This window comes from Echeneis naucrates, chromosome 2 (assembly GCF_900963305.1).
Source record: "Echeneis naucrates chromosome 2, fEcheNa1.1, whole genome shotgun sequence".
Classification (NCBI taxonomy): Eukaryota; Metazoa; Chordata; class Actinopteri; order Carangiformes; family Echeneidae; genus Echeneis; species Echeneis naucrates.
In genome coordinates, this window is record NC_042512.1 from 13,404,737 (window position 1) to 13,427,635 (window position 22,899).

The 22,899-nt window shown below is 43.4% G+C and overlaps 1 protein-coding gene and 1 long non-coding RNA gene across 4 annotated transcripts; both read right to left on the reverse strand.

Annotated features, from left to right (window-relative positions):
• Positions 1-12,917: 12,917 nt before the first annotated feature.
• On the reverse strand, positions 12,918-16,389 carry LOC115054625 (uncharacterized). Of its 3 annotated transcripts, none has more exons than XR_003841613.1 (5): positions 16,232-16,389; positions 15,978-16,125; positions 15,684-15,862; positions 14,531-15,293; positions 12,918-14,440 (listed from the first exon to the last, which is right to left on the reverse strand). It is a non-coding gene; the product is annotated as an uncharacterized LOC115054625 (long non-coding RNA). The 3 variants fall into 3 exon arrangements; XR_003841612.1 differs by lacking the exon at positions 15,978-16,125 and having other exon boundaries at positions 12,921-13,801; positions 13,938-14,440; XR_003841611.1 differs by lacking the exon at positions 15,978-16,125 and having other exon boundaries at positions 12,920-14,440.
• A 4,159-nt stretch (positions 16,390-20,548) lies between these two features.
• On the reverse strand, positions 20,549-22,545 carry LOC115056262 (L-rhamnose-binding lectin CSL3-like). The gene is made up of 9 exons (XM_029522575.1): positions 22,514-22,545; positions 22,391-22,423; positions 22,139-22,192; positions 21,846-21,984; positions 21,447-21,559; positions 21,278-21,328; positions 21,051-21,180; positions 20,740-20,854; positions 20,549-20,660 (listed from the first exon to the last, which is right to left on the reverse strand). Exons 1-8 carry the CDS (start codon positions 22,542-22,544, stop codon positions 20,743-20,745), a joined length of 663 nt encoding a protein of 220 aa, XP_029378435.1. The 5' UTR covers position 22,545; the 3' UTR covers positions 20,549-20,660; positions 20,740-20,742.
• Positions 22,546-22,899: the final 354 nt, after the last annotated feature.

Genomic DNA, 22,899 nt, shown 5'->3' on the forward strand with positions numbered 1-22,899 from the left:
TGGCGAGGAGGTGGTAAGGGGGGGCGTCTGCCCCCCCGAGATTTGGAGAAATAAAAGCAGGGTGTTATGTTAAAGTTTTATTTGCAAAACCTGGAAACATGTAACTATAGAACTGATCATTATTAAAACAGCTTCAGCCACACTTAAGTATCATGATCCTTTGCTGGAAGACTGATATCATGCTCAGAAAACAGTTGGCCTTTTTGTTGTTGGACACAGAACCAATGTCAGAGGGAACGTGACATCAGTTCATAATCTCCCAGCAGGAGGGCTCCAATTCCCTATGCTCAGTAAAAGAGTTTTTCACACGCAGACATGAACACTGACAGTTATTCAAGAGAATCACAGTAACGAGGGAGGAAACATTAAATCCACCATCAGATAATGTTTGTGGCTCTTTTTGTGGGAAAGCCCAAATAATGAAGCATCCATCCAACTGAAGATCTGAGCGTCTGCCCCCCTGGGATTTGGAGAAACAGAAGCAAGGATGGGGTTATATTAAACCCTTCACACACCTACTAATAATCTACTGCCATTCCAGACGATATCACTAGCACACTGTTAGACTGAATCCTAATAATTCAATGGGTGCTGGGTAAACAAAATTTTAATAACCCCCAGCTCCCATTTCTCCGAATCTCAGGGGGACAGACCCCACTCCCTCCCTCACTCCCCAGTACCTGAGCTGTATTGGAGAACAGACTGGAGACTACACCACTGTCAGCGGTCTCAAACCAGGAATCACACCATTGCCAACTTGCACACAGACTTAAGGCCACATTCCTTCTGTACCAACAAATGTTTTCAGAGCCTTTTTGAGGTTACATTTCTGGGTGAGTTACCAGAGCCAGCCTTGAACCAACAACCCACAGAAGCCCAGAAGGTCAACTATCTGACCGAGCTAATCGTTCTGACAATCCAATGGCTTGACCTTCTGTAGGCTGTTGGTTCGTCACTGACTACAGTAACTGATGGTTGTCATTCTACTTATTTTCTTTCAGGTCCAACACAAAAAGAAAAGTCAAATACGCCTGGAGCTCCTGGGATTGTCACAATGACTAGCTCAGTCAGTTAGTTGGCGGTTTAGGCTTCTGTGGGTTGTTGGTTCGCTTCCTGTTCTTGACGTTGTCTTTACAAGCCCAGTACCAGAAGTGTAACCTAAAAAGGACTCCGAAAACCTTTGTTGGTACAGAAGGAGCATGTGGCGCAGAGGGTTCCTTCGTAGCCTTAAGTGTGTGTGCGCAAGTTGGCAATGGTGTGACTCCCGGTTCAAAACCACTGTTGGGTGATAGTGGAGTCGTCTCTGGTCCGTTCTCCAATACAGCTCAGGTACGCCTCCGGTACCTGAGTGGGTGGTCTCGGGTGTGAGGGCACCCGAGTGTGGCGAGGAGGTGGTAAGGGGGGGCGTCTGCCCCCCTGAGATTTGAAGAAATAAAAGCAGGGTGTTATGTTAGTGTTATTTGCAAAACCTTGACGACAGCTACTAAGAACTGATCATTACTGCTACATCTTCAGCCTCTGTTATGTAATGTGATGTTTGGCTACTGACATCACGCTTGGGAAACAAAGCAAAAACAGTTCTATGTAGCACCAAAGGCAGAGGGAAAGTGATGTAATCTCCCCACAGGAGGGCTCCATTTCCCTATGCTCAGTAAAACTGAGTTTTTCACACTCAAATGTCTGTCAGCGCTTCTGGAGATCAAACTAAAGTCAACAGAAAGACATAGAAAACACAGACATGAACACTGACAGTTATTCGTGTGACTTCCCTTAACAGGAAGAGAATCACAGTAAAGAGGGAGGAAACATTAAATCCACCATCAGATGATGTTTGTGGCTCTTTTTGTTGGAAAGCCCAAATAATGAAGCATCCAGCCAACTGACGATCTGAGCATCTGCCCCCCTGAGTTTATTTATTTATTTATTTATTTATTAGTAGGTGTTTGAAGGGTTTATCATTTTGTTGGATGGATATAAAATTTTAACATGCTTCTGTTTCTTAGCCACACTCAAGTGCCCTCACGCCCGAGACCACCCACTCAGGTACCGGAGCTGTATTGGAGAACGGACCAGAGACTACTCCACTATCATCCAACCGTGGTTTCGAACCGGGAGTCACACCATTGCCAACTTGCTCCAGTTGTCTTGCTCCTGGAGCTCCAGGCGCAAACTGCCAACTAACTGACTGAGCTAGTCATTGTGACAAACCCCAGGAGCTCCAGGCGTATTTGACTTTGATGGTTGTCATTACACTTATTTTCTTTCAGGTCCAACACAAAAAGAAAAGTCATGGACCGCCCACTCAAGTACCAGAGGCGTACCTGAGCTGTATTGGTGAACAGAGACGACTCAACTATCACCCATCCCACCTATTTGGAACGGAGAGGATTTGAACCAGAAGTCACACCATTGTCAACTTGCACACATACACACTAAGGCCACAAAGGAACCCTCTGCGCCACATGCTCCTTCTGTACCAATAAAGGTTTTTGGCGTTCTTTTGAGGTTACACTTCTGGTACTGGGCTTGTAAAGACAATGTCAAGAACAGGAACCGAACCAACACCCCACAGAAACCTAAACTGCCAACTAACTGACTGAGCTAGTCATTGTGACAAACTGCAGGAGCTCCAGGCGTATTTGACTTTGATGGTTGTCATTACACTTATTTTCTTTCAGGTTCAACACAAAAAGAAAACTCATGGACCGCCCACTCAGGTACCAGAGGCGTACCTGAGCTGTATTGGGGAACAGAGACAACTCAATTATCACCCATCCCACCTATTTGGAACGGAGAGGATTTGAACCAGAAGTCACACCGTTGTCAACTTGCACACATACACACTTAAAGCCACAAAGGAACCCTCTGCACCACATGCTCCTTCCGTACCAGCAAAGGTTTTCGGAGTTCTTTTGAGGTTACACTTCTGGTACTGGGCTTGTAAAGACAATGTCAAGAACAGGAATCGAACCAACACCCCACAGAAGTCTAAACTGCCAACTAACTGACTGAGCTAGTCATTGTGACAATCACAGGAGCTCTGGTCGTATTTGACTTTTCTTTTTGTGTTGGCCCTGAAAGAAAATAAGTGTAATGACAACCATCAAAGTCAAATACGCCTGGAGCTCCTGAGCTTGTCACAATGATTAGCTCAGTCAGTTAGTTGGCAGTTTAGGCTTCTGTGGGTTGTTGGTTCGATTCCTGTTCTTGATGTTGTCTTTACAAGCCCAGTACCAGAAGTGTAACCTCAAAAGGACTCCGAAAACCTTTGTTGGTACAGAAGGAGCATGTGGCGCAGAGGGTTCCTTCTTGGCCTTAAGTGTGTGTGCGCAAGTTGGCAATGGTGTGACTCCCGGTTCGAAACCACTGTTGGGTGATAGTGGAGTCGTCTCTGGTCCGTTCTCCGATACAGCTCAGGTACGCCTCCGGTACCTGAGTGGGTGGTCTCGGGTGTGAGGGCACCCGAGTGGGGTGAGGAGGTGGTAAGGGGGGGGCATCTGCCCCCCCGAGATTTGGAGAAATAAAAGCAGGGTGTTATGTTAAAGTTTTATTTGCAAAACCTTAAAACATGTAACTACAGAACTCATCATTATTAAATCAGCTTCAGCCACACTTATGATACTTTGCTGGAATACTGATATGATGCTCAGAAAACAGTTGGACATAGAACCAACGTCAGCGGGAAAGTGACATCAGTTCATAATCTCCCAGCAGGAGGGCTCCAATTCCCTATGCTCAGTAAAAGAGTTTTTCACACGCAGACATGAACACTGACAGTTATTCAAGAGAATCACAGTAACGAGGGAGGAAACATTAAATCCACCATCAGATAATGTTTGTGGCTCTTTTTGTGGGAAAGCCCAAATAATGAAGCATCCAGCCAACTGAAGATCTGAGCGTCTGCCCCCCTGAGATTTGGAGAAACAGAAGCAAGCATGGGGTTATATTAAACCCTTCACACACCTACTAATAATCTACTGCCATTCCAGACGATATCACTAGCACACTGTTAGACTGAATCCTAATAATTCAATGGGTGCTGGGTAAACAAAATTTTAATAATCCCCAGCTCCCATTTTTCCAAATCTCAGGGGGACAGACCCCACTCCCTCCCTCACTCCCCAGTACCTGAGCTGTATTGGAGAACAGACTGGAGACTACACCACTGTCAGCGGTCTCAAACCAGGAATCACACCATTGCCAACTTGCACACAGACTTAAGGCCACATTCCTTCTGTACCAACAAATGTTTTCAGAGCCTTTTTGAGGTTACATTTCTGGTACTGGGCTTGTAAAGCCAATGTTAAGAACAGGATTTGAACCACTGTTCTCCAAACACATGTGGAGGGCTCTTACCACCTGAGCCACCAGTCAGTGGAAGAAGGAATTCACCTCGCCACCTTTGAAGGTTTGGGGTTATGAGTTAGTTTCTATAGCATCATTATCTAAACCATCACCTGGTCTTCTAGACCTGATACCTACTCAGCCTGTAAAGAGGCTGACTGGACTTGTTGAGGTCCAGAGTTTGATTCTTCAATTTGGATGCTCATTGAGCAAAAACATTATCGGAAGGCTCAAAATTCAGCCAGCACATGTCGGACCCCGTGGCTCATCCTGTAAGGACCTCAGGTAAAGTCCTGGAGGTCGAGGGTTAGAGTCTAAGTTCCTTCTGTTGGTTTGTGGCAGGCTCTGGAAACTGATGACTCTCATTTAAGTCACAGGAGGCTACACTTCTGGTACTGGGCTTGTAAAGCCAATGTTAAGAACAGGAACCAAACCCTCAGAGCAGACTGTTGAGTTGATTTTATTTCTGTTCATTATAATGAACTCCATCAGGTACTTACCCAGCACCCATTGAATTATTAGCATTCAGTTTTAGGGTGTGCAAGTGACGTTGTCTGGAATGGCAATAGATTATTACATTTGCATTTGGATCAGCCTACTACTAAATGTGCTCCTGATGGTAAGTCTCAATTTATTGGTAATCCTGAAGATTGCTTTTGGGCATCGCATGACTGTCTCTCAGAGGCGTTGTTTTCTCTGATACAGCTCAGGTATGCCTCTGGTACCTGAGTGGGCGGTCTCAGGTGTGAGGGCACCCGAGCGTGGCGAGGAGGTGGTAAGGGGGGGCGTCTGCCCCCCACCCCCTGAGATTTGGAGAAATAAAAGCAGGGTGTTATGTCAAGGTTTTATTTGCAAAACATCTTCAGTCACCCTTATGTAACATGATGTTTTGCCATAATACTGATCTCATGCTTGGAAAACAGTTGAACTTTGGTTGTTGGACGTAGAACCGAGGTCAGAGGGAATGTGATGTCGTTACACAATCTCCCCACAGGAGTGTTCCATTTCCCTATGCTCAGTAAAAGAGTTTTTCACACTCAAATGTCTGTTTTCTATGTCTTTCTGTTGGCTTTAGTTTGATCTCCAGAAGTGCTGACAGACATGAACACTGACAGTTATTTATGTGACTTCCCTTAACAGGAAGAGAATCACAGTAAAGAGGGAGGAAACATTAAATCCACCATCAGATAATGTTTGTGGGAAAGCCCAAATAATGAAGCATCCAGCCAACTGAAGAGCTGAGCGTCTGCCCCCCTGAGATTTGGAGAAACAGAAGCATGAAATTGAAATTTTATATCCAACCAATAAAATGATAAACCCTTCACACACCTACCGACCACACCTACCTCCAGTCTGTTCTCCAATACAGCTCAGGTACTGGAGGAGGGAGGGAGTGGGGTCTGTCCCCCTGAGATTTGGAGAAATGGGAGCTGGGGGTTATTAAAATTTTGTTTACCCAGCACCCATTGAATTATTAGGATTCAGTCTAACGGTGTGCTAGTTATATCGTCTGGAATGGCAATAGATTATTACATTTAGATCATTGGATTACCACCTGAGCCACCAGTCAGTGGAAGAAGGAATTCACCTCACCACCTTTGAGGTTTTGGAGTTATGAGTTAGTTTCTATAGTGTCATTATCTAAACCATCACCTGGTCTTCTAGACCTGATACCTACTCTCTCTTCTCTCAAACCATGAGTCCATATTCTGAAACTGACTGTTTATCTTGTCTCAGTTCTCACTGAGCGGGAGTCACACCATTGCTAACTTGTACGCATACTGAAGGACACGAAGGAACCCTCTGCATCAACAAATATTTTTGGAGTCCTTTTGAGGTTACACGTCTGGTACTGGGCTTGTAAAGACAATGTCAAGAACAGAAACAACCCACAGAGGCCCAAACAGGTGACCATCTGGCCGAGCTAATCATTGTTACAAGCCAGCGAGCTCTGGGCGTATTTAACTTATCTTCTTTCACTTCCAGCACCAAAAGAAAAGTGGAACGAGAGGTTACCTTTTCCATGAGTTACCAGAGCCAGCCTTGAACCAACAACCCACAGAAGCCCAGAAGGTCAACTATCTGACCAAGCTAATCGTTCTGACAATCCAATGGCTTGACCTTCTGTAGGCTGTTGGTTCGTCACTGACTACAGTAACTGATGGTTGTCATTCTACTTATTTTCTTTCAGGTCCAACACAAAAAGAAAAGTCAAATACGCCTGGAGCTCCTGGGATTGTCACAATGACTAGCTCAGTCAGTTAGTTGGAGGTTTAGGCTTCTGTGGGTTGTTGGTTCGATTCCTGTTCTTGACATTGTCTTTAAAAGCCCAGTACCAGAAGTGTAACCTAAAAAGGACTCCGAAAACCTTTGTTGGTACAGAAGGAGCATGTGGCGCAGAGGGTTCCTTCGTGGCCTTAAGTGTGTGTGCGCAAGTTGGCAATGGTGTGACTCCCGGTTCGAAACCACTGTTGGGTGATAGTGGAGTCGTCTCTGGTCCGTTCTCCGATACAGCTCAGGTACGCCTCCGGTACCTGAGTGGGTGGTCTCGGGTGTGAGGGCACCCGAGTGTGGCGAGGAGGTGGTAAGGGGGGGCGTCTGCCCCCCCGAGATTTGAAGAAATAAAAGCAGGGTGTTATGTTACATTTATTTGCAAAACCTTGACGACAGCTACTAAAAACTGATCGTTACTGCTACATCTTCAGCCTCTGTTATGTGATGTGATGTTTCGCTACTGACATCACGCTTGGGAAACAAAGTGAAAACAGTTCTATGTAGCACCAAAGTCAGAGGGAAAGTGATATAATCTCCCCACAGGAGGGCTCCATTTCCCTATGCTCAGTAAAACTGAGTTTTTCACACTCAAACGTCTGTCAGCGCTTCTGGAGATCAAACTAAAGTCAACAGAAAGACATAGAAAACACTGACAGTTATTCATGTGACTTCCCTTAACAGGAAGAGAATCACAGTAAAGAGGGAGGAAACATTAAATCCACCATCAGATGATGTTTGTGGCTCTTTTTGTTGGAAAGCCCAAATAATGAAGCATCCAGCCAACTGACGATCTGAGAATCTGCCCCCCTGAGTTTATTTATTTATTTATTAGTAGGTGTTTGAAGGGTTTATCATTTTGTTGGATGGATATAAAATTTTAACATGCTTCTGTTTCTTAGCCACACTCAAGTGCCCTCACGCCCGAGACCACCCACTCAGGTACTGGAGCTGTATTGGAGAACGGACCAGAGACTACTCCACTATCATCCAACCGTGGTTTCGAACCTGGAGCTCCAGGCGCAAAATGCCAACTAACTGACTGAGCTAGTCATTGTGACAAACCCCAGGAGCTCCAGGCGTATTTGACTTTGATGGTTGTCATTACACTTATTTTCTTTCAGGTCCAACACAAAAAGAAAAGTCATGGACCGCCCACTCAAGTACCAGAGGCATCCCTGAGCTGTATTGGTGAACAGAAACAACTCAACTATCACCCATCCCACCTATTTGGAACGGAGAGGATTTGAACCAGAAGTCACACCGTTGTCAACTTGCACACATACACACTTAAAGCCACAAAGGAACCCTCTGCACCACATGCTCCTTCCGTACCAGCAAAGGTTTTCGGAGTTCTTTTGAGGTTACACTTCTGGTACTGGGCTTGTAAAGACAATGTCAAGAACAGGAATCGAACCAACACCCCACAGAAGTCTAAACTGCCAACTAACTGACTGAGCTAGTCATTGTGACAATCACAGGAGCTCTGGGCGTATTTGACTTTTCTTTTTGTGTTGGCCCTGAAAGAAAATAAGTGTAATGACAACCATCAAAGTCAAATACGCCTGGAGCTCCTGCGCTTGTCACAATGATTAGCTCAGTCAGTTAGTTGGCAGTTTAGGCTTCTGTGGGTTGTTGGTTTGATTCCTGTTCTTGATGTTGTCTTTACAAGCCCAGTACCAGAAGTGTAACCTCAAAAGGACTCCGAAAACCTTTGTTGGTACAGAAGGAGCATGTGGCGCAGAGGGTTCCTTCTTGGCCTTAAGTGTGTGTGCGCAAGTTGGCAATGGTGTGACTCCCGGTTCGAAACCACTGTTGGGTGATAGTGGAGTCGTCTCTGGTCTGTTCTCCACAGCTCAGATACGCCTCCGGTACCTGAGTGGGTGGTCTCGGGTGTGAGGGCACCTGAGTGTGGTGAGGAGGTGGTAAGGGGGGGTGTCTGCCCCCCCCCCCCCTGAGATTTGGAGAAATAAAAGCAGGGTGTTATGTTAGTTTTATTTGCAAAACCTTGACGACAGCTACTAAGAACTGATCATTACTGCTACACCTTCAGCCACTGTTACGTAATGTGATGTTTGGCTACTGACATCACGCTTGGGAAACAAAGCGAAAACAGTTCTATGTAGCACCAAAGTCAGAGGGAAAGTGATGTAATCTCCCCACAGGAGGGCTCCATTTCCCTATGCTCAGTAAAACTGAGTTTTTCACACTCAAACGTCTGTCAGTGCTTCTGGAAATCAAACTAAAGTCAACAGAAAGACACAGAAAACACTGACAGTTATTCATGTGACTTCCCTTACCAGGAAGAGAATCACAGTAAAGAGGGAGGAAACATTAAATCCACCATCAGATGATGTTTGTGGCTCTTTTTGTGGGAAAGCCCAAATAATGATGCATCCAGCGAACTGAAGATCTGAGCGTTTGCCCCCCTGAGATTTGGAGAAACAGAAGCAAGCACCGACTAATAATCTATTGCCCTTCCAGACAGATTTGAACCACTTCTCCAAACACATGAGGAGGGCTCTTACCACCTGAGCCACCAGTCAGTGGAAGAAGGAATTCACCTCGCCACCTTTGAGGTTTTGGGGTTATGAGTTAGTTTCTATAGCGTCATTATCTAAACCACCACCTGGTCTTCTAGACCTGATACCTACTCAGCCTGTAAAGAGGCTGACTGGACTTGTTGAGGTCTAGAGTTTGATTCTTGACTCTGCCCCCCTGAGATTTGGAGAAATAAAAGCAGGGTGTTTATATTAAAGTTTTATTTGCAGAACCTTAAAACATGTAACTAAGAACTGACCACTACAAAGATCACTATTAAAACATCTTCAGCCACCCTTATGATGTTTTGCTTGGATAACCAGAGCAAAAACAGTTGAACTTTGGTTGTTGGACGTAGAACCAAGGTCAGAGGGAAAGTGATGTCATTACACAATCTCCCCACAGGAGGGCTCCATTTCCCTATGCTCAGTAAAACTGAGTTTTTCACACTCAAATGTCTGTCAGCGCTTCTGGAGATCAAACTAAAGTCAACAGAAAGACATAGAAAACACAGACATGAACTCTGACAGTTATTCGTGTGACTTCCCTTAACAGGAAGAGAATCACAGTAAAGAGGGACAAAACATTAAATCCACCATCAGATGATGTTTGTGGCTCTTTTTGTTGGAAAGCCCAAATAATGAAGCATCCAGCCAACTGAAGATCTGAGCATCTGCCCCCCTGAGTTTATTTATTTATTTATTAGTAGGTGTTTGAAGGGTTTATCATTTTGTTGGATGGATATAAAATTTTAATATGCTTCTGTTTCTTAGCCACACTCAAGTGCCCTCACACCCGAGACCACCCACTCAGGTACCGGAGCTGTATTGGAGAACGGACCAGAGACTACTCCACTATCATCCAACCGTGGTTTCGAACCGGGAGTCACACCATTGCCAACTTGGTCCAGTTGTCTGTTCAACTTGCTCCAGTTGTCTTGCTCCTGGAGCTCCAGGCGCAAACTGCCAACTAACTGACTGAGCTAGTCATTGTCACAAGCTCTGGAGCTCCAGGTGTATTTGACTTTGATGGGTGTCATTACACTTATTTTCTTTCAGGTTCAACACAAAAAGAAAAGTCATGGACCGCCCACTCAGGTACCAGAGCTGTATTGGGGAACAGAGACGACTCAACTATCACCCATCCCACCTATTTGGAACGGACAGGATTTGAACCAGAAGTCACACCATTGCCAATTTGCGCACACACACACACTTAAGGCCAAGAAGGAACCCTCTGCACCACATGCTCCATCCGTACCAACAAAGGTTTTCAGAGTCCTTTTGAGGTTACACTTCTGGTACTGGGCTTGTAAGGACAACGTCAAGAACAGGAACCGAACCAACACCACACAGAAGCCTAAACTGCCAACTAACTGACTGAGCTAGTCATTGTGACAAACACTAGGAGCTCAAGGCGTATTTGACTTTGATGGTTGTCATTACACTTATTTTCTTTCAGGTCCAACACGAAGAAAAGGCATGGGCCACCCACTCAGGTACCAGAGGCGTGCCTGAGCTGTATTGGAGAACAGAGACGACTCAACAACCACCCACCCCACCTATTTGGAACTGCCAGGATTTGAACCAGAAGTCACACCATTGCCAACTTGCGCACACACACACACTTAAGGCCAAGAAGGAACCCTCTGCGCCACACACTCCATCTGTACCAACAAAGGTTTTCGGAGTCCTTTTGAGGTTACACTTCTGGTACTGGGCTTGTAAGGACAACGTCAAGAACAGGAACCGAGCCAACACCACACAGAAGCCTAAACTGCCAACTAACTGACTGAGCTAGTCATTGTGACAAACACCAGGAGCTCCAGGTGTATTTGACTTTGATGGTTGTCATTACACTTATTTGCTTTCAGGTTCAACACAAAAAGAACAGTCATGGACCACCCACTCAGGTACCAGAGGCATACCTGAGCTGTATTGGGGAACAGAGACGACTCAACTATCACCCATCCCTCCTATTTGGAATGGACAGGATTTGAACCAGAAGTCACACCGTTGTCAACTTGCGCACATACACACACTTAAGGCCACAAAGGAACCCTCTGCGCCACATGCTCCTTCTGTACCAACAAAGGTTTTCGGAGTCCTTTTGAGGTTACACTTTTGGTACTGGGCTTGTAAAGACAATGTCAAGAACAGGAATCAAACCAACACCGCACAGAAGTCTAAACTGCCAACTAACTGACTGAGCTAGTCATTGTGACAAGCTCTGGAGCTCCAGGCGTATTTGACTTTGATGGTTGTCATTACACTTATTTGCTTTCAGATCCAACACGAAGAAAAGTCATGGACCACCCACTCAGGTACTACAGGCGCGCCTGAGCTGTATTGGAGAACAGAGACAACTCAACAATCACCCATCCCACCTATTTGGAACAGACAGGATTTGAACCAGAAGTCACACCATTGCCAACTTGCGCACACACACACGCACTTAAGGCCAAGAAGGAACCCTCTGCGCCACATGCTCCATCCGTACCAACAAAGATTTTCGGAGTCCTTTTGAGGTTACACTTCTGGTACTGGGCTTGTAAAGACAATGTCAAGAACAGGAATCAAACCAACACCCCACAGAAGCCTAAACTGCCAACTAACTGACTGAGCTAGTCATTGTGACAAACCCCAGGAGCTCCAGGCGTATTTGACTTTGATGGTTATCATTACACTTAGTTTCTTTCAGGTTCAACACAAAAAGAAAAGTCATGGACCGCCCACTCAGGTACCAGAGCTGTATTGGGGAACAGAGACGACTCAACTATCACCCATCCCACCTATTTGGAACGGAGAGGATTTGAACCAGAAGTCACACCGTTGTCAACTTGCACACATACACACTTAAGGCCACAAAGGAACCCTCTGCGCCACATGCTCCTTCTGTTCCAACAAAGGTTTTCGGAGTCCTTTTGAGGTTACACTTCTGGTCCAATCCCACCTATTTGGAACGGACAGGATTTGAACCAGAAGTCACACCATTGCCAACTTGCGCGCGCGCACACACACACACACACTTAAGGCCAAGAAGGAACCCTCTGCGCCACATGCTCCTTCCGTACCAGCAAAGGTTTTCAGAGTCCTTTTGAAGTTACACATCTGGTACTGGGTCAAGAACAGGAATCAAACAAACAACCCACGGAAGCCCCAACAATCAACCATTTGAGGAATGCCTCTTGTTCCACTTTTCTTTTTGTGGCAGAAGTGAAAGAAGGAAAGTTAAATACTCCTTAGCTTGTAAAGTATAAAAACAGAAAGACTAGAAAAGATTAAAGTGTCAAGGTGGGAAAGAGCGACAGAGTGTCAAAGGCAACAGAAAAGATGATCTGCAAATAAAGACAATGGACAAAAGGACAAAGATGAAGGGGTGCTGTGTGAACAAGAGAAGGATAAAAGGCAATGTGTGAAAGGATTAAAGGAGTAAAAGAAACAGACAAGTGCACAAGAGGAAACCAAATGTGAGGAGAAAAAAAAAAAAAAAAAAAACAAAACTGTGCAAGAGCAAAGAGGATACTGAGCAAGGGCCAAGTGCAAAAACAATTTACCTAAGACCTGAACACAAGCAAGGCTTTTAGAAGAGAAATAAGGGGGGGGGAAAAAAAAAAAAAAAAAAAAAAAAAAAAACTACTATGTGCTAAGAGGAAACTGAAAATGGAGGGAGAGAAAAGAGATGTCAGAGTGTTACACCAGAAATAGTAACTACAGATCTCACACCAAAAACTGCTTTACGTTACTTAGGTTTTTATTGTTTTCCAAAAATGCATTTCAGATTCTCAGACATTAACATTCATCAAATCACTTGGAGGGGGAAAAAAAAGCCAAACTTTCAAAGACATGTAGTACATTTTCCTTTACTAAGATTATACTAAACATTTACAGCTCAAATTCCACAATAGCATGAAATCCTCAAAGACTTACATCCACAAATTAAACAAACCAGTCAATAGCACATAAAATACACTTTACAATACAGCACATGTAAATAGGCAAATAAAAAAAAAATAAAAAAAATAAAAAACACCCCAATTCAAATGGACCTAAACACTGCACACAAGCAGTCGCAAGTTACAGTCCAAACAACCAACTAAAAGAAACAACCTCAGCAATTACTCGAAGCATTAACCAGGCCAAAGAAAGCGACACGCCAACAACCAAACAATCCTAGAAACACACCACAATCAAATAAATGTCAGAGCAACACCAACAGTTCACTGCCATCACATAATGACAAAAAAAAAAAAAAAAAAAAATTACTTACATTTCTGCCTTGCACATACCCTACACATCAGAAGCAGGAGGATCATCATCATCCAGGGGAGGAAGAGGAGCAGCAGGAGGAGGATCATCATCATCATCCAGGGGAGGAAGAGGAGCAGCAGCAGGATCATCATCATCATCCAGGGGAGGAAGAGGAGCAGCAGCAGGATCAGGGAGAGTCTCTTCCATCTACAGGCCACTGAAAGGAGAAACAGCCATCCAAGGACACAAACAACTGCTTCTCATTGAATGACAACAGCAACTCACCACACCACCTGTTTTCTTCTGACAGCAAGCAGCTACAAGAGAACACTTAATGACAGTTGAGCTGTCAAGAGGGGGAGGGACACTTCCAACTCTGCAGCACTGCTCCTACACTTAGACAAAGACAGGGGAAAAAAACAAAAAACAAAAACAACAAGCATGGTAACATCCAAACACATTTACTGCACCACATGTGACACCACTAGCTATGTGGCTAAAGAGGATGCATGCAGAGAGATGTGTGCAAACCTTCCAGCTCCAACTGCAGACAGGGAGACATGATGCTTCAATGGATCTAGCTCAGCTCCACGAACATGGAAATGAGACCAGAAAGAAGAGTAGTTAATGGACACAGAACAAACATTCTCTGCAACACAACCAAACCACAAACCAAAAGCAGACAAGCAACTAAACCACAACAGCCAAAGTTCACAACCACTGCATAGACTAATGCTCCAAACCTGAAGCCACAACCGTTAAACAACCAAGTCCCAAAGCACGCGCACACCATCCAAACTGACTGCAGAACCACAAGACCTCACCAGACCACACTACGCAACCACATATTACACTACAACCACTAGCGACGCATGTACAACCCCCCCCAAAAACAAACAAAAAAAAATAATAAAAGAAATAAATTAAAATAATTTTTGCCTATTTACAACATACAAAAAAAAATTCACAGTTAATGTCAAAAGTTGATCAGTCCAACGACGTCACTGACGGGCCCCTTCCATCACACCGGTACTCTGCAAGGAGGAAGGACATTCATTACCTATCCAGTTACTGTAAAGAGTAATTCATTTATCAGCTACAGCACAATTGCTGCTTGTACATACCCTCAGCTGACCCTCGCTGCAGTCCCATGTGAGGTTGAACCTGAAAGAGAAAGGCTGCAGTAAATGGAACATAGTGGAAGGCGTTACCTGGTAAGTTACATAATGGCACCGACTCACCAAATAGCTTCCAGCGAAGCCATCCGTCCGTCCGTCGTGGACCGGGAAGGTGGACGAGCTGCACCCAGACAGGTCACTGATTACTGGGACCGGACATCATGCACTGCTTCCATGGAGGGACACCTGCACACACAACCCCTACAAGCAGTTACTGTCCAGAAGAAGGACAGTCCACAAATACTACACCCCCCCCCCCCACAAACATACACAAAACAGAAGCCACGTGACGACCCAACACCAAATGAAAAGTGACAACCCACTGATGCAATAAATATTACAGCAACAGTCATCTTGCAAACAAGTTCAAGCTCACCTGCTGGCACCACTGACCACGACGACTGCAGCGGCACAGATTCCACTTCAGGGTACAGCAACACAAGGTGGGCATTTACTGCACTGCTATTTCTGAGAATAAATAAGACTCTTATCTGAGTGGGAGGGGAGTCCTGGCCCAGCTTTGTCCCGTCAGAGAGTCTGCCCAACATCAGCACTGGCAGCACATTCAACACAAAAAACAGTATAACAGCACAAGGTGGGAATCTCAACACCTCAACGTTGTATTAAATGTTCCCGCATAATATTACGCCTTCAAGCAAACCCATCTTCAGACTGCTGATTGACGCCCCCTGCTGCTTCTTCTCCAGCACTAACAAACGGAAACAAGACAGTATTAAATAAAGCTCATGGGCACCATTTAAATTAAGATGTATACTGAAATACTGTACCATCACACACACACACAACAAAATCCAAACCCACCCCAAACCACAACAAACCAACGAGGCCAACGCGCAACACAAAATACACGCAAGTAGGAGAGTCAAGAAAGTCAAAGTCAAAGTCAAGTCAAGTCGAGGCAGAAGTTCGGTATAAAAAAACGGTATAAAAACCGAGCCGAAGGAAAGGACCGCACAACCAACACCCTCCCTCCAACAACGACCCGTCAAATTCAGTCCCGGCTTCTTCCCGAAAACTCAGACACATGATTTCATTACGACAATTACTTCAACAAATAGAGAAGTCGTCAGCCTCTTACCTGAGGGAGGGTCCAGGCCCAGGTGTGCCCCTGATGGGGGATTCATGGAAACAGCGCCAACATACATTACCATCAAAACATTGATCAGCTGACTGAATGCATTTAAAGTCAACTGATCCTCATGTTGAGTCGTCTGTTTTGTTTTACCATCGTATTGGCTTCTCAATACCTAAAGTAACCTGTAAAACAAACAAACAAAAAAACTAATTAGTATTTAACATATTACAAGCCAAACATTTCATTGTTCACTGAAGAGCGGCTACATGACGTCACTTCCTGTCTTCTTCCGCCTACCTGTTTGATTCCCGGACCACAAGCCTGAATCCGGATTATTTTTTATTTTATTTCTAAACAAACAGAGTTAAGACCACTCCGCTCAGCGGAAACAGTGAGACAGGTGCCCGGTGAACCCCTCCGTGGTGTAGACAATGCAAACAAGAGCCTGAAACAAACAAACAAACATACATACATACATACAACCGATTAGCCTACCACACAACGCCGCGGTCACGGCTAAAGCTACCTGAAACAACACAAAGCCGACCTACCTGTCGTCCAGAAGCAGAGAGCCGAAGCGAGCGGACTGCTGGCTTATTCTGACTGAACCGAGCGCAGCGAAGCTCGGTCTGTTAAACAGGCCGTGACATCAGCGCTGATTCAATCCAGGTGAGCCTCATTGGCCCCGCCCCCTGGACACGACACCGCACGACACCGACACAACATACGACGACACGCTTCTTCTTTTTTAAGTTTTAAGGCCGCTGGCATCTATCAGTTGAATTATCGCCTCTTTCTGGGACTAGTTATATCTACTGTTTAAATTCTGATCAATCCAGTTGTTCAAATAAATATCTGCGGCCTTGTCCACTTTCACCACACTCAAGAATAGTTTTAAGATCCTCCCCTATCAGTCCAACTCTTATCATGTTTTCCAATTATGTAAAGTGTTGAAATTACTGTTTCCTATTCTGAAATTTTCTTGAAGGGCTGCATTCAATCTGAAGATTAAAACAGACTGAATGATTATAAATGCTCTCTGAGATCAAGGTTTGTTTTAGTTATTGGTTGTATTCTTAATCTTTATTTTGGTTGTTGGACTTTAAAATTCACTGACATTAAACTGAATCCAGCTCCACACTTCTTTAACGTGGTGCAAAATAACCACAAACAGAAGTGAAACAATTAGCTGATTCAAATAAACTACTGAGAGACAACAAGAGGAAGCTGACTGACCGCATCTGGATTTATATTTCACCAAGAGATCCACAATGATGGCAGAAGAACAAAGCAACCAGGAGAAGAGGCAAAGAGAAGCCAAACAAATAGAAATAAACCACATGCAAAAGACATGCAAAATGTCAACAAAGGGACGCAAAAAACAACCACAAACTGAAGCTAACTGTCTACAGATAGACACAGGATGACAAATTAACTATGAGGATGCAGAAAAGCTTCACAAGCATGCAAATCACCAGCAGATTCACAAAACCACCACAATTTGAGGCAGAAACTGTTGCAAGTCAACTACAATGACAAAAAATGACCACAACCAAGATGGCAACAAAGACTTCTAATTCCATGGAGAGATTCAACATCTAAAAAACACAAACTGATGAGAAGAGACAAAACACAAACAACACAAAACCACCACAATCATGAAAACTGCGTACCAAGCAATAAAAAAAAAAAACTAAAAACTAAACAAAGCAAAAAAACCCCACAAAGAAATACAGTGACTGCAGATATACAAAATGGCAAACAAAAGCTAGGCCACTCCAAAAGGGATGAGAAACAATAAACAGCTGCAAAACAACCCTGTGAAAAACTACCACAAGTGGAGGTAAATTGACTGTCAAGTAATGCACAGCAACCACAAAAAGATGACTACAGATAAATGATTAAACATGGAAGCAAAGTAATGAGAAAAGAATGCATATCTACAGATAGCACCTGAAAAAAACGTTAGCTAAGACAGACATACAACTCAACCACTAACCGAAGCAAAGTGACTAGAAATGGATGCAGAGCACCTACAAAAACACCCACAATGACAAATTGAAGCAAAACAGGTCCAAAAAGAACAGAATGAATTTTAGCTTGTCTGGTCTCATCATTCATCTACAGTCACTGAAGATCTGACACATTCATCACTCAGTGCTTCAGATCGTTGTTTCTCTCTGCACTCACAGGCCCAATTAAGACTATCTCACATGAACTACTGTAGGTATCGTCCGCATCAATGTTGTCACCATCAAGTATCACACACACTCCGATAAAGACCTTCAGGGCTCATAGGGAGCAGCAGCATCTTGGTGTTCTGGATTCTGAGCTCTTCATGTTATTCTCATCTGCAGCTCATCACCCATTTTGTCAGCTCGTTGAGAGCTGACTTTATTTCACATTGTTCTTGTCACAAGGCGTAAACTGAAAAATATCAAAATGAAAAACTCAACTTCACCCACATACACTTAAGAATTTAAAGCAGTAAAGAATGTTAAAATGTTTATTTTCAGGTAAATGTATGTGCATGTTTTATTTTGCATATTAAAATGGTTCAGATATTTATATTTGGGGGGGAAAAATTGATAGAAAGTGAGCAGTCTGTGTCAAGCATTGGTTCAGGGCAAACTTTAAAGAGTGGTCTTGTCACCATCTAGGCTCAGAATTGTATTTTTGGGAACGCTGCCGTTTTGCAGGACAACAATTCTCTACATTAACACTAAAAAAAAAAAAAAAAAAAAAAAAAAAAAAAAAACACACACACACCAGCTGACAGACTACACAGCTGCTGGAAACCCAGATGAACAGGATGCACATCAGCTGAGGAACCATTTTATTGGTGAGTCCAGAACACCAAAACACTGCCGTTCCGGCTAAAGAAGGACGTTGGTCCAAAGGAGACAGCGCTCTTTAGATGAAACCTGGAGACAACATCTCATTGTTCTTCCATCAACATGTCCATAAGACAATTAAATGACAGAAGACACACTTAACAATTTTAAGTTCACAGTATGGTTCAGTTAGCAGTGTTGATGGTTAGATAAGCTAACTTGCCTTAGCTTCAACCATTTCATCCTCCATTTGACTCCCAGTGACCAAACCAGGTGGCAAAACTGTCAAATAATTCGAGACCCATTCACAAGTTGAACTCACATAATGGCTGACAGTCATGGCCACCAGAGAGATCCAAGTGGGCAAATGCTTCTGTTTAACAGGAGACACACAAAGAAACAGTGAACAGGAGAGTCAAACAGTTTTCATCAAATACTTGTGGGATATCTGGAGCTACAGTGCCAATTTTTCTTGAACCATTACTTTGCCATTCTTCAACACCATTTCATCATCATCATCATTTCAACCAAGAAATGCCATGAACACGCTTGGACGTTGTTTCTCACGATATCTCCAACACAAAGACTCACCTGTGCCATCTGCTACTCTTCTTCAGGTCCTTCTTCTTCCATCTTAGATTTGTTGCCAAGAAGTCGTTTCCACCAACAGCACACCTGGTGTTTGTTTTCAGATTTCATAGGTGGACCCTGAAGAGTTCTACCCCGCTGAATAAAGCTCCAATTAAAGGCCGGCAATTGGCAATCAGCACACCTGGGATGATGTTGCATAATCAGCATATTGGATTTTATATTTATATATTTATGATGGACCGTTGGAAAACCGAGCTCAGATCATACACCCATGCTGAGACTGAGACAGCCTATAGAAAACAGCTATACCCAGCAAAATGAGATTGACAGCACCAGCAGCCAACCAGAGCCATCTGGACGCCATGTTGTTCACGCCCCTTAGCTCCGCTAGCCGGGTGCTAACGCTATCCAAGTTCACCGGGGTAGTCTTGAACGCAGCACGTCACCTCCGGCTCAAGTGTTGATTTCCCGGCGAAAAAGCTCAGGTTAGGGAAAATTTACAACATTTTGTCTAAGCAGTTTGTGCTGTTGTTGCTGTGGGGCCTGTGTCCCGGCGGGGGGTCCACCGGAGGGCGCCGTCGCGCACGTACGGACTGAGCTGAGTGCCGGCTTCGGAGGACTGTCCCAGACAGGTAGATGAGGCAGAAATGTGGCGGTTTGGTCGATTTAGTGTTATATTTAATGTTTTCTGCTTTTCATTGAGTGCGTTTGGAGCATGTAAACATGGTTTAGCTCGCCTTGGAGCCCCGGTTCTGCTGTTTCATTTGATGCGTACCATCCAGGATTCTTGTATTAATATAATGTTTGTATTTTGTCTCAAATATGGGTCATTTCGGGCTAAAGGTTATCAATATAAAATATTCAAATTAGTGTTGCCATTTTACCCGAGTGGAATTAATCTTCATCTCATCTCTCAATCCCACTGTTGGTGCCTTGTGTATGAGTGTGTCATCGCTCCATGTGTGATGTTTTCAACAAATCAAACCGTTTGGAAATCGCTGGAGAGTTCAGTGAATAATTCCACTTTGAGATTGTGGAGTAACTTTTGACAGTGGCGGACTTCGCCATTTGGGGGCCTCTGCATCTATCTAAATATAGAGAGGGCATTTTGGGGGGCACCAAAGGGCCTTGTCTGGGGCCCGGGGCTCCAGGCGAATGCCTGGTTTGCCTCATAAGACGGTTCGCCTCTGTCCGTAGATGTACACGCACTGGCTCCTTTGCTAGCCCTGTACCAAGATGGCGGCGCTTTAGGCACGTCTCTCCACAGTCAGTATTTCACCACTGTTTAGTTCTATCACTCTGGTTATACCATTTAGTCATGAGCAAAACGAAGACAACTGGCTCTGTCATGATGTGCAAGTACAATGTTTGGCCAGCAGAGGGCGCCAAATTGCCACACTGCTCTGATGTCCTCAAAAACAATACAAATGCAATCATTTAGTTCTCTGCTTTGTTTATTAAATCACTTTACTTTTAATTACTGATTCCTGCAAAGCCAGCCCCTTTGAGTTGAGAGTCACCGCTCATCTGTGGGACATTGGCGTCAGAAGCAAGCCTGAAAGAAAACACAAAACTTTGTCAGGCATCACTGCTTTCAAAAGGTGACAATGCATATGTCTTTTTATTAGATGTACCAATCAGAAACAAACGTAGTCCACAGAGAGGTAATGGGGACTGTTATCACAGTTAACAGGTTGCCCCATCTGCTCAACGCTGGCTGGGAGGTTGCACTCTTCTTTAGCTTCACACCTGATGATAATTTCAAATGAAAAGCTAGTTACTAATGTAAAACCAAATCAAAAAATAAATCCTATATAACCAGCTATTTCTCATATACAACAAGTAAAAAGACAACGCTGGCGCAACATTATGTACACAAATAATAATGAAAGAGAAAATATTCAGTAAAAGAAAAGTTTTTTGAAAACAGTGGAGAAATACTCACAAGGCTTTCACAGTATTTTCAGCTCTTTCACTTGTGCAGAAGACATGACTCGAAGGGGTGTTGGTGCAAACGTATTTATCAGTACGTCCAAAATTCGCATTCAGAACATGAATGCGTTTGTTTGATGAGGCTGGCATAGACAAAATGGGAAGACTTCACCTAGTTTTTTGCGAAATCATTTAAATAAAATATTTATTTATATACAAAAAAAAAAAAAGAATTCTTACCACAGCTAATTTTTGCACTATTCCCCTCACATGTCACAGAGGAGGCCACATCTGGGAAAACATAAAAGTGAGATTACTGTCCTGGAGTCTTAAAATCACTTGAATATTTTCACATCTATCTGCAGATTTTGAATACGGCAAGACCTCAAAGGCACATCAAAGTTCTCACCAGCCAACTTGAAGCAAATGTAGGAGGTTTGAAGGAAGTTGTCAGGTGAGTAATCACACACAAACATCAGTGAATTGGGCATGGGCAGCATGCAGTACTCCTTAGCGTGACAGCTTGAGAAATATTTGTAGATTGAAGATAATTTTAAGCACAAGAAATTTCTTTGCACAGACAGTTTGACAATTTAATGTTAGATAGTTACTTTGGTTTAAATTAAATTTTGCATGATTCTGTCGAAGTACAGAGGTTTATCATGTCATGTAGTGTTAAAAGTTAAATGACTCTTGGCATCATTAATTGCTCTATTTCATTGATGTAAAACATAGCTCTAAAACACAAAAAAAACTATGCTTCCTTTTATTCCTTTTTTTTAAGTAAAATGTGAAAACACAATCTTACAGATTCTTGACCCATGGTGTCATGTCCTCATGAATGCAATTCTTGTTTGAGACCAGAGCTGGCTGGTCTCTGGCATCACAGTTGGCATCCTGTTTTCGACCATAGTCCATTCTTGTCACTTCAATCCCATATCCTTCAGCTGAACATACACAAACAAGGAAAATTGTTATTTGGTGTTTGTAAGAGAGGAGAAAGCTAAAGGATGTGAGGCCTGAGAGAGTAAAGATGGTGGTTAGAGTAAATACATGTTACAAAGTTAATACAGCTAATGATAATGACAAAAGAATACTTACGGCATTGAAGCATGCCACGTTCACCAGGACATGCCACATCATATTTCATTCGAGCTAAACAAAATACAAAAGGCTTGTTAAAAGACATACTGGACATCATTCTTAACCTGAATTCTCAAAGAGGCTGACAGAAAAAAACATAAAAAAAGGAAAAAGGAAATAAACACAAAAAATAAAAAGTATAACATGAATAAATGAAGGCAATCTGAAAACAGAAATAACTGGAGAATCATTGAAATTGCAATAATTTACCCTCAGATGTCCAACACCAAGCTACAGCCAAAACTGAAAGGACAAAGAAACAATTAAATGTTTTCAGTTGATGTCAAATATCACAATTCTGTCCCACTTTTAAAGTTACTCCTTCATACTCACAGGCAGCGATTTTCAGACTTTGGGGAAGCATCTTGTCGTGTTGTAGACAAGTGAAGCTTAGATCACACAGCAGCTTTTTATACAGTTTTTCAGTCACTTATTTCATATTCATACATCCTGTGATAGGATCGTGTGGAAACAGCTCACAGCCCAAAGGCATTGAGCTGTTTTAAACTTCATGTTGGGATCAACGTGGCAGTTTAATGTCTTCTCAATGGCAATTCAAATATTGTCCATTGCTTGAGGAGTTTCAAAGTTTTTATATGACAAATAACTGTCTTACAATGTCTTGTATGCATATAAAATGTTCCTTTTATTCATTTTAAGCAATCACTTTGTCCATCAGCTCTAAGTGCTACGTTTCATATTGACACTGACATATAAAA

Coding starts and splice junctions, on each gene's coding strand:
- LOC115056262 (XM_029522575.1), bottom strand. CDS start 22,544: ATGCTTCCCCAAAGTCTGAAAATCGCTGCCT. Junction 21,560..21,845: donor ACACCATGGGTCAAGAATCT/GTAAGATTGTGT, acceptor ATATTTCTCAAG/CTGTCACGCTAAGGAGTACT. Junction 20,855..21,050: donor GAAAATACTGTGAAAGCCTT/GTGAGTATTTCT, acceptor AATTATCATCAG/GTGTGAAGCTAAAGAAGAGT.